The 12,396-nt window shown below is 40.2% G+C and overlaps 1 protein-coding gene across 1 annotated transcript in view; it reads left to right on the forward strand.

Annotated features, from left to right (window-relative positions):
* The window catches only part of CPZ (carboxypeptidase Z), a 61,065-nt gene extending 50,100 nt beyond the window's left edge, over positions 1-10,965 (forward strand). Inside the window, exons 8-11 of the mRNA XM_032767229.2 lie at positions 854-989; positions 2,580-2,719; positions 6,961-7,060; positions 9,894-10,965. Coding sequence (XP_032623120.1) covers positions 854-989; positions 2,580-2,719; positions 6,961-7,060; positions 9,894-10,258 — 741 coding nt within the window. The 3' untranslated portion in view covers positions 10,259-10,965. The remainder of the gene's footprint in view (positions 1-853; positions 990-2,579; positions 2,720-6,960; positions 7,061-9,893) is intronic.
* The last annotated feature ends 1,431 nt before the right edge of the window (positions 10,966-12,396 follow it).

Raw genomic sequence — 12,396 nt, forward strand, 5'->3', positions numbered from 1 at the left:
TCCCCTCACTTAGCATGAAAGATCACAGAAAATGTCCCCTGTAAGCTGCAGGCTAACCTCTTCTTTCCTTGCTGCAGCCTGTCCTCTCCTTGCAGTCTCCCTCCAAGCTGCAGACGGGCTCTTGACACAGAAGTCACATGTACTCATAGACTTGCTGTCTCCACTTCTTAATCACTATGGCACATTTGCTCTTTATGGGCCTATAGCATTGGCTGAGTTCCCTCAAGCAGACTCTTCACCATCAGAATCTTCTACCTGGTCACACACACTGCTAAGTGTCTCTGTGTAACACTTTTCAGTCTCTGTTAGCGGCATTCGTGCAACCGAGTATTAATGACACTAAGCTAGAGCTGTTATAAACATTTTAGTTTGTGCCAGGAGAAATAAGGAGGCCTGTAACTTGCATTAGTTACCTCAAGTTACAGGCATTGTGGAAAAACTGTTTAGACCCCAGAGCATTTGGCACCTTTGATAAAGTGAAAACAAGGTACTATTGTTATTATTTATTCCTCAAATCACAGATGAGTAGAGACTAGGGTAAAAGTGGCTCCGTTATTTAGAATCCTTTGTCATTGTATTGCAGATAATAGATTTTTTTTTTGAAGCACCTTGGTGACTTAGGAGCATAGGTCTCAGAATTTGGACTCCTAGGTGACTCAGGAACTTCTGTCAATTTTATCTAAGAAGGATATCCTTCTATAGAGGTTCCCTCTGTGCACATAGGTCTAGAGGACACCATCTGGCGGGCAGGAACAGATTGTGCTGGAGTGGATCTCAGTGATGTGAAGATAAGTGGAAGAAGTGCTTACAGTTCACAGAAGAAGTAAATATTTTTCAAAATCCTTCATTTCAGATGTTCAGACTGCTGTCTAAAGCATATGCAGGTGCACATCCAATCATCTCAGACAAATCGGAAGCCCGTTGTGGTGGAAACTTTGTAAAAAGAGGAGGCATTATAAACGGTGCTCAGTGGTATAGCTTTACTGGAGGTAAATCTCTTTGCCATTATGTCATGTGAAGCAAAACCTGAGTAAGACTCTTAAGAGAGACAAGTAAGAGCCTGATCCAAGGCAAAGTGAACTCAATGGAAAGACTCATTAATTTCAGTGGGCTTTGAATCAGACCCTGCCCCCAGTGCACAAAAATGTCTTTAGAGGATTTAAATGGCAAAGTCTATATTCAAATAGAGCAGGCCAAATTCATCCCTGACATAGCTCCGGTGAAATCAATAGAGTTATGCATGGGATGAATTTGGCATTGTGTATTTATGAAATGCTGTTCTGGTGTTAAAATCTGAAATTTTCTAGCACATAGGAATGAAACATTAATGCCTCGACAGCAGCATGAATTTGGACTTCAGATCCATAATGCAGAATTTTATATATTCTACATTATGGATTTGAAGTGTGCTTAATCTGTATTGACTAAACTATAATTGATTATTAGTAGTAGGCATGATAAACAAAAATGTCACAACTGACATCCAATTCATGGGTGTTCAAGTTTCCAATACAATTTTATCATTAGCATTATTTGGTTTTTCAGGCTTGTTCTATTTTTGATACTTGAGTAAAATGTTCAAAAGCACCTATGTCCTATTTTCAAAAGTGATTTAGATTCCTAAGTGATTAATAACTTTTGAAAATGAGGTGCTTTTGAAAATTGTGCCTGTTATCTGTGATCAACATTTTAGTACATAATAATGTCATGACCTTTCCTATAGAGGCACAGGGTTCTCATGATGTTAGCTTCTCTTAGAGGTTTGCTGCCACCAAAAGGAACTGCTGACAGGGTATGGTACCTTTGCTAGATGGTATGATAATGAAGAAGATACCATAAGACAGCAAAGACATTTTCTTTATTCCCCAGTGCAAGAACAAGTCTCATTCTCTGACCACAGGCCTGGAAGTCAATTCCAGAGTTCTAAACCCAGCTCTGACCTTGATTTCCCTGTGACTGTGGGCAGTACCTTATGGTATAAAGCTGTTCATGCACTGCTCCCATTCCTCTGCCTTAGGCCTTGGCTACACTGGCGCTTTACAGCACTGCAGGTTTCTCTCTCAGGGGTGTGAAAAAACACACCCTTGAGCACAGCAAGTTACAGCTCTCTAAAGCGCCAGTGTAAACAATGCCCCAGCGCTGGGAGCGCGGCTCCCAGCGCTGTAAGCTAATCCCCACAGGGAGGTGGCGTACCTGCAGCGCTGAGAGAGCTCTCTCCCAGCACTGGTGCCACAACCACACTTGCACTTCAAAGCGCTGCCGTGGGAGTGCTTTGAAGTTGCAAGTGTTGCCATACCCTTAGCTTCTACAAATGTAAATGAGTTTTAATAATAATAGTGCTTACCCATCTCAAAGAGGTGTTGTGAGCATGAATTAGTTAACTGATGTTTAAAATAATGCTAGTAAAGCTCCAAAGATACCGAATACTGTGCATATGGTAGATGCAGTCATTCTGCACAACATATACATCCTTGTCCACAGGGCTGCATTTGGTAATCAACTAATTACAGCAACATAGTTCTAATTAAATGTGACATGGATTGTTCATAATCTTCCCTTTTCCCTTTCTATTAATTTAGGTATGGCAGATTTTAATTACCTTCACACAAACTGTTTTGAAATCACCGTGGAGCTGGGATGTGAAAAGTTTCCTTTGGAGGAGGAACTGTATTCAGCCTGGCATGAAAACAAAGAATCCCTTCTGACTTTTATGGAAATGGTAGAGTTCTACTTCTATATATATTCCTTTAGTGCTTGTGGCTTTTCTTCTGCATTCTTTGGTGGGATTCCATTGTTATTTTTTTCCCTGTTGAGGATGCTTATGACAGCATTTGATCTTCAGATATTCCCACACCAGTTTCTGTCCCTCAGTTTAGCTGTCTAAGAAAGTGGATATTATTTCCCTAACTCACATGTGGGTGGGTTGAAGATTGAGAGGTGCTTAAGTACAACACAAAACAGGACTGAAGAAATGTCTATAAATAGTTCGGGTGGGTTTATGAATCAACTCTTCAAAATCCAATACTAGAGACAGACCAACTCATTCAGAAAAATAAGACTCAACCTCTCGCTCAAAGAACTAAACCAAACTTAATTTAAATTTCCATAAAGTTTAGGTAATTTTTCACTTTTACATGCTTCTCCGATTCCATGTTTTTGGTCTGAAGTTCCACTATTCTGTAACAGAGACCTTTTAAGTGTTGTTTATGACCCATCTGGAACTAGGAAATCTTGAACAATTCATTGGAAATCCTGTTCCTATAATTTTTCAGCTCAGTTTCTGAACAAAAGCTGTTGGGATAAATGTCTGGACCCTGAACTTATGAAGGAACAACCAAACCAAATTTATGTAGGCTCACTCAGCAATAACAAATGCCTCACTAATAACAGGTAACTGATCACAGAGACTCAGGCAGACATCTTTCTCTCAGCCATTAGCAGATCAGCTTTCTGTCATGCCTTATATTGATAGACTATGTAGTAATTTAAAGTTGTTAGGAGTGTGTTAGCTTTTTTTATGGCCTTTTTAAGCAACCTCTTGCTACTTGTGGTAAGTATCATCATTCGATAAAGACTACAATCCAGACCACCAACCTCATTTCATTTTACAGTTGTCTGATGAAAATGAGTTTTAGTGGGTCCAAATGGGACTGGGTTAAATCCATATATATTGCACTTGAAGCCTTTAAGATGTAAAGATTTTTATAGTGTGAGATGCTGTAGAAGTCTATGCTGGAAAAGCCTTTTGAGCAAATGCAGGACAGTAAGCGAAAACTCTCTAGATAAGATTGACTGAATTACTCCTGATAAGGATTAAGTCTGCCATAAGCAATTCAAACTTTTCTCATTTTGATATTTACCAGATTATTTGGTGTGCGAATAAATCTACTTGGTTTAACTAGGAAAAGTTAAACATATATTTATATGTGCTAATTACGTGCTAATCCTTCTCATATTGAAAGCAGTTACAAAACTCCCATTGACTGTAATGATACATGATCAGGGCTGTATTCATGGAAACAAAATAAACCCAATAGCAATAAAGTAATTAAGGGCCCAATTCTGTCACTCTTACCTGCACTGCCTAGTAATTATCGAAGTCATGTCAGAAAAAGATGTCAGAAATGGGACTTAAAACAGAATCTGTCCTAAATCCAGCAAAGCAAAGTTGAAATAGAATTGCTGCATTATGGGGCAGATTCTCTTTTTTCCTTGTACCCTGCACAGAGAATGTGCAGCTCCTCAGAAAGTGAAATTCTGTCCTTCTGATTTGAAAGTGTTTTCCATTCACTTTGCATGAGTGTTAATGATGAGGGTGCAAATTAGTGGAGAGAAAGGCTCACTATTTTTAACACTTCATGCTGATTTAAGATTTTTCCATATTTTGATGCTGCAGGATGACTGGAAAGAAAACTGCACCAATCTGCTATAATAATTCTTAAGGGACAGATTCTGGTTCCTTCTGTTCAATAGTACCTCACACTTTGAGCAGTCCCATTCAAATAAATTAAACTATGGAAAGGGTAAGGTAGTGCTCAACATGAGTAGGAACAGCAGAATCTGGTCCTAAATAAATGTTGTAATTAGAACAGGTCAACATTTCTAGATTAAAAAAACTTTTCATCCAAAAAATGGCCTTTTTAAAAAATTGTATATGTTAATGATTTTTTTAAAATTTCCATTTTTTAATTCCACTGGGGGGAATAATCATCTTGTTTTCATTGTTTATTAGTTTTTCATGCTTTTCTAGGTTTTTCTGGGGCAAAATGAGTGGTGGGGGGGGGAAAGAGGAAAGGAGAAACAATGAAGGGGAAAGGAAAAGAGGAGAAAAAGGAGTAGAAAATAGGAAGCCTACAAAACTCAGAAAAATGAAAAAATTCAGAAAAAGAATTTTGAAACTGAATTTTTTCAATAAATGTTTGTGAAAATTTCTAATAAATAAAAAACTGTCCATTTGTGGAACCTGCAGAACAAAAATGACTAAAATGCTAAAAAAAATATTTTTTTCCCCATTTTTTGACCATCTCAGATTGTTATGAACTGGCAATTTTGTATCTGCACCTTTGCTCTCTTGTACATGGAATTAAAACTAGTCTGATGTATGTCACCAGCTTAGTCTTGCTAGGAGATAGGGGTATTTCCTTTTAGCTCAAGCAGTAGGATCCTGCACTTTTAGAGGTGGAGAATCAGGGCAAGTCTACATTATGGGGGAAAGCTGATCTAAGCTACACAATTTGAGTTACGTTAGTAGTGTGACTCAAATTGATGTAGCTTAAATCTATTTACTGCGGGGTCCACACTATGCTATGTCGACACAAGACGCTCTCCCGTTGACTGCCCTTACTATTCTTGTTCCAGTGGAGTATCACAGTTGATGGGAAAGCGATCTGAGGTCGATTTAGCAGGTCTTCACTCGACCCACTAAATTGACCCGCGGTGGATTGATTGCTGCAACGTTAATCCACTGGTAAGTGGAGACAAGCCCTCAGAATCCTATACCCATTATTACCATGACATTCTGAGTGGCCATGTTGTTCAGCACAATGACAACCCTGAAGTCCAAGTTTGCTGCTCTAGTGTCTCTCTCTTTCTCTCTCTCTTTCTCTATATAAAATATAAATATTCATATCAGGTTTTTTTATTGATCTCTGTCATTGTTCTAGTATCTCCATCACTGTTCTCTCTGACAGGGAGATTTTAACATAGTAATAATGCATGTCTGCCTCACAAGATTGCTGAGGGGTTCAGTTAATTAATGCACAGTTTACAGCACTTTGGGATCCTTGAATATGAGGTACTATATAACTGAAAAATATTTGCTTGTTTATTTTTATTGCAACAAGTTTTAATGCCTCTGATTTTCTTATGCAAATATTATTCATAGCAGTGAGCTGAATTAATTGGTTGCACCGTCATGATGGCAGCATGCTGTTTGACTGTTAGTTATTAGTTATATAGTTATTCTATATATCCTTTAATGCTGCATTTTTCCTTGTAGTAAATTCAATTAGTAGATTAGAGGGTCAGATCCTCCCCTTGTGTAAACTGGCCTCATTTACTCAATAGTTTATGAAAGTGTGTTTTTCCTTTACATAGGGAGTATCAGGTCACTTTTAAAAACTTTAACTCTAAATTTCTTTTCTGTGTTGAGTTTAAGTCATAAATTTTAAAATATTAGTTGAATATAATGGTCATAGGATCATGCACCCATGATCTATATACAGGTGGAACCCTCCATGCATAGATCATATTCCACCATCATCAAAAGGGGGTGATTTGCTTCCACATCTCCTTTTGCCCTCAGGCCCCATAGAAAGTTGCTTGTAGGTTGGAGATCCTTGAGTGGGAGAGTGATCTGAGATTGTACACAGGCCTCTAAGTTGTTGCCCTAAAAGGCAAACCACCCTTCTCAATTAGAAGGATGGTGACTCATTTTGAGGAGAATCTCATGAGGATTGCTTCCTATCACAACCAGGACATGGGCAGTCAGATCTAATGGTCAGAGCAGGAGTCAGGCCACATCAGGTACTAGAAGGCCAGAGTCCAAGGCAGGTCAGAGGGCAAACCAAGAGTCAGGCATCTGTGGACATGCAGAATCAGAAGTCAGAATCTGGGGTCTCTTGAACACAGGGTCTGAAGCAGAGACAGGCAGGCAGTCTGTGTTATTGCTCAGACAGCTTCCTGTCATGGCTTCCTGGCTTAAGTACTAGTGACAGCCAATCAGTGGTCTGCAAGGAACTGCCACTCAGCTCCTGCTGGGCAGTACTTCCTGCGGAGCCCAGCCTCACAAGGTCGTCCTGCAAGAGCCTAGCCTATTCTTTTGTGTTGATGTGGAGGTGGCAGCAACTCAGTATCCCTTGCAGATTCTTACACTTCCTCTTCCTGTAGGTTTTCTTGCAGGAAAAGATGAGCAGGCACAAAAATATGACCATTTGGTGTAACTTGTCCTTTCCTTGTTAGGTGCACCGTGGGATAAAGGGTATTGTGTCTGATACATTTGGTAACCCAATAAAAAATGCCCGAATTTCAGTCAAAGGGATCCGACATGATGTTATCACAGGTAATGTTATTTTGGTTGGATCTTTCTCATATGATAATAATGGTATGTACTATGAGCGAAAAACAGTAGTCCTCACTAAGGCAAAAGTTCTATTACATTCAATGGCCATTTTGCCTGAAGAGAATTGCAGGATTTGGCTGTGTGACTTTACCTAGAATTATGAGAAAAAACCATAGGTCAAAATCTACCTCTTCCCCCACACCACTATTATCAGTGCCAATGAAGTTGCATGAGTGTAACTGAGTGCAAAATTTTTCACAGAATTTTTTGCAGAATCTCTCTAATTTCATATTAAATTTCTTGGTAGGCTAAGTAAACTGAAATTTTCTTCAGAAAGAGCAATATTTTGGTCTCTGTGCACAGGTGAATAGTATGTTATAAATAGATCTGAATGATTGATTGTATGTAGGTCAGAGGCAAAAAGAGTGGAATACTGAGTTACACATTATGTTCATTGTATTAACTAATCAATAACATACATAACTGTCAATTTTCACCTGTTGTAAAGCTCTGAGCATTTAGGTCTCAGTCTTGCTCCACTGAAATCAATGGGAATTTTGCTATTGATTTCAATGGGAATAGGATTAGACCCCAGAAGTACATTGTGTCACATGTGGGGTAAAATTTTGCTCTGGTGGTGGCTTTATAGCAGTGCGGAAAGCCAGAGTGGCTTATAATGTAGTGAATACTGCACTACTTTGAGTAAACCTAAAAATTAGACTGGAGATGGTGCAAATTTTTGAAGCTGAAATTGGGGCATGATTTAGGGCAGACATGGGCAAACTACGGCCCGCCAACCGCATCCAGCCTGCGGAACTGTGCTGCCCAGCCCGAGCTCCCAGCTGGGGAGCCTGTCCGGCCTGCCCTGCTGTCTTCCCCCTCCCCCCGCAGCCATGCCGTCGCACGGGCTGCACTCTGGCCTGCCGCTCCCACTGGGCAGCATGGGGAGCACAGCTGGCTCTGGCCGGGTGTCGTGGCTGCAAGCTCCTGCTGCTGGTAAGGGGGCGGGGAGCAGGGGGGTTGGGTAAGGGAACAGGGGTTCCTGGGAGGCAGTCAGGGAGGATGGGGTGAAGGTTCGGGGGGGCAGTCAGGGGATGGGGAACAGGGAGGGTTGGGGGTGGGAGTCCCAGGGGGCCTGTCTGGGGGTGGGAATGTGGATAGGGATTGAGAGGGCAGTCGGGGACAGGTAGCAGGCATTGTTGGATAAGGGGATGGGATCCCGGAGGGGCAGTTAGGGGTGGGGAGTCCCAGGAGGTGGTGGTCAGGGGACGAGGAGCAGAGGGCTGTTGGATAGGGGCTGGGAGTCCCAGGGGGGGCCTATCAGGGAGTGAGGGTGCGGATAGGGGTCGGGGCAGTCAGGGAACAGGGAGCAGGGGGGTTGGATAGTGGTTGGGGGTCCCGGGAGGGGGTGGTTAGGGGACAAGGAGCTGGGGGGGGTTGGATGGGTTGGGGGTTCTGAGGGGGAAAGTCAGGTGGTGGGAAGTGGGAGGGGGCGGATAGGGGGCAGGGGCCAGGCTGTTTGGGGAGGCACAGCCTTCCCTACCAGGCCCTCCATACAATTGCGCAACCCTAACATGGCTGTTGGGCCAACAAGTTTGCCCACCCCTGATTTAGGGCCTTTTCCAAACCTCATTCTAGATAACGACTTCCCATTAACATCAATGGGCTATGAATAAGGCCCTTAAAGAATTAACCAACAAATATTGTGCCCATATGAAGGGAAAAGGAGTGTTAAGTTTCATTTCAGAATGGACAAGAGTTTGTACAGCTGAAATTTCATAGTGACCAGGCTTTAGTTAAGAGAGAATATGCCCAACAGTTGCAAAGCCAAAATATTCAAAATGAAGGCAGGGATGCTGGAACAATTTGTAGAGAGGGGATGCTGGGAGCCATCGAACTAGACTATAAACTCTGTAAATAATGGAAACCACTTCAAGCCAGGAGGTGCCCCAGCACCTCTAGTTCCAGCACCTATGAATGAAGGAAATTATGATTGCCAGGAGCTGAATGCCTCTGATTTTTTCCTCTCTTTCTCCTCCTCTTCCTTTATTTTCATCTTAAAACACCAAAACAGATAGACATTGAAATTCTATGAAAAAATAGCATTAATACAATGTTCACTGAGCTGATAAACATAAAAAAAATCCAGGAACTATAAAGTTATGCATAAATGTTCGTTGTTTGCACTGCCTCCTTCTGCACATGCATTAAAACACAGGCCTGATCCTCAGCTGGAGGAAATTGCTATAGTTCCACTGAAGTCAATGGCCCACCAACTTGCAGGATTTCAAGGTAGTCATCTCATGGGACATTTTCACCTCAGCATCAGAGACAAACTGTTTACACCAGCTGAGGATCTGGCCCCATGTCTCATGTGTATTATATATTACAAATAGGAATTTCTTATGCTCTTGGACATACAATATATCTATGTATTGGGCTTGAGTCTTATTTCACTTACATCATCTACAGACAGGTGTAAATCCATTGACTTCACTGGAGCTATTTCGTATACATACCATTGCAAGCAAAAACAGAATCAGGCACCATTTTTGTTTGCCGTGGTGTACTACTGTGTAATACATACACTGCATCTATCATGATATTAATACAATTCACAAGATCGGAAATATAGTTATTTCTAAGGGCCATATTTTTAATTCTCAACAGCTCCCACTCTGACACTTGCAGCCTGATTTTTAAAAGAGGGGAAGACCCAGTGTGCTGAGCTCTTTTCAAAATCTGCCCTTATATGTCCAATGCTTATCTGTGTATAGATGTGTTTATGCATGTATGCCGCTGGACAAAGGACTGAGATTCCTGTTTTCTTTAGCTGCTGATGGAGACTATTGGAGACTCCTGCCTCCAGGAAGATACATAATCAGTGCTCATGCTATCGGATACAGCAGGGTGATGAAGAGGGTCACTCTGCCTGCCAGGATGAAAAGAGCTGGGAGGGTAAATTTTGTCCTTCGATCTCTAGATACAAAGCCTAAAAATTTTCTCCTAGGACCCATGGAAAACATATATGAGCAGTACGACCCATTGGAACTTTTTGATCCTCATGCCCAACATGCACAGTCTGAACCAAGAGAAGGAAGAAGGCAGCCTACACGGCACAATGAGAAGCCTTGGTGGTGGTCTTACTTCAGCTCTCTAGGCCAACATAAGCCACTGTGGTTGCTTAAACAGCGTTAAGTCAGATCATTGTTTTGCTCGCCTTATTATGACACTGTTTCATCAAAATCCTAATACCCTGATTGCTAATGGCAATATTTAAATCTGTTTAATTTGGAAATACAGTGTTAACTCAATATCAATTTCTGTAATTCTTTTTTTCTCTCTTTTCATAGAATTGACTATATTCAAGTACTTTTATATATTAAAAAAACAGTATGCATTTGTTCAAAGGCCGGGTTCTATTCAGTTTCCTAGTAATGTGCTTTCTTTATGCCCATGCAGTTAATCATCAGATTTATTATTTATTAGATTCTAAAGTACCTGCAGAGGAATCTTCCTGATCTTTTAATGCATTTTCATACATGTCTTATCACATTAATTATTGCAAACTGAAAACAACCTTTAGGAAAATTTGGAAAAGCCTGTTCTTCTTTATACATTATTTCTGCATACTAAGTTTACTACATTAAATCTTCCAATATAAATTAAAATGATTTTAGAGAAAAAAAATCTTCATTTGATCTCTGGATTACTTTTTGGAAAAGACTCACTAGAAATGAGAAATATGGAAAGAAGAAATCTGTGTTTCTGAATTAGGAACATTTACAGTAGGATGAGTTACTTGTGAAAGAGACATTTCTTAATAAAGAAACCTATTGAACAAAGTCACATTTTCCCAAATTCTATTTGAGAAATTCTCATTCAGTTTCCATCTGGTAATGCTTGAAAAGGACCCATACAATTTTATAAAAGTGATAAAGGCCAGATTGTGATATTCTCCCATGTGTTGTCTAGTGCTTTACATCGTGAGTAGATAACTGAAGTAAATGGGAATACTTGGAGAGTATGGTACTATTCATGGGAGTCAGAGTATTTGACCCTATTATAGTTTTAATATTAAAGGTATATTTGTATTTCTGAAAACATTTGTTAGTAAAAAGTACTAGGAGGTGAAAACTAAATGGCCTAATTCATGAGAGAACTAGCTTAAAATGTGACATATGTCATACCAGGGTAATCAATGACTTAATTGTAGAAGTGTGCCTAGATTCAACATATTTGTTAATGGAACTTAGTAAACATCAAAGAAATCCACAAGATCATCAGATAAAACTTCTGTTCAAGAGAGTCACAAGAAAAGCTGGGTGAATACTGGGTTTATAAGACATGCTGATGTAAGTATTTTATTTGGAACCATGAAAAATATCTTTAATTTGGATGAAACGAGGAGGTCCTGACCTTCAGCACGCATGAACTGGTGTCAGGGGAACTACATCAATTCAGACCATGTGCAGATCTGCCCCAATATCATGGTTTCTGAAAAAGCTGATTGTTTGGAGTTGTTATATTTCATGCAGATACTGCTCTATTAACTGGATTCAAGATCACCTTGTCATCTCTAAACCCTGGTTTCCTCATCTCTATCAATGGTGCCTAGGCTGTATCTTTCATGATGGATGGTATGTGCACACACATCTCATGCCTTGGTTACCTGAGACACAGAGAGATGCTTTCATAGCTCCAATCCTGCATACCTTTACTCACCTGAGTAATCCAATTGACATTATTGAGTCATCTGCTCACGTGCGTAAAGTTACTCATGTGCTTAAGTGTTCACAGGATCGGAGTCTAAGATAGAAGGAAAGAACACAACTTTATAGTGTTAACAACAAAGAACATTTTGACTTGTGCACAGGGTGAACTTTGTAGCACACTGCAGTCCATATAAATCACTGTTATTTGCCCATGATTAGCTAAGAGATAGAGATGAATCATTGAAACATAAATTTAACAAAACTAAGCAAACAAAAGATTCTATCTCCAAACTAAAAATGCTCTCTTGTCTCCCTATAGTGGACAAAAAAATTGTCTCCCATTACAACTGAGTATTTACTAAAATAGAGTTTTCAAAGCCACTGTCCTATTGAGTGGTAGAATTGACAAACTCAGAACTTATGCAGAACTACATACTGTTAGCTGCTCACTTTCTCTATGACAGTTTCCCTTATATGCTATTTTAATATTCTCCAAAATCTCACAGAGCTAATTAGACCTTTTGCAAGCTCTCACAGAAAACCTGAAAGCAGTATGACCATGTCACAAAATCCACTTCCTTCCCTAAATCCTCCCCTGAAATGGCAAACAGCAGGAAAAAA

Source organism: Chelonoidis abingdonii, chromosome 5 (genome assembly GCF_003597395.2).
Source record: "Chelonoidis abingdonii isolate Lonesome George chromosome 5, CheloAbing_2.0, whole genome shotgun sequence".
Classification (NCBI taxonomy): domain Eukaryota; kingdom Metazoa; phylum Chordata; order Testudines; family Testudinidae; genus Chelonoidis; species Chelonoidis abingdonii.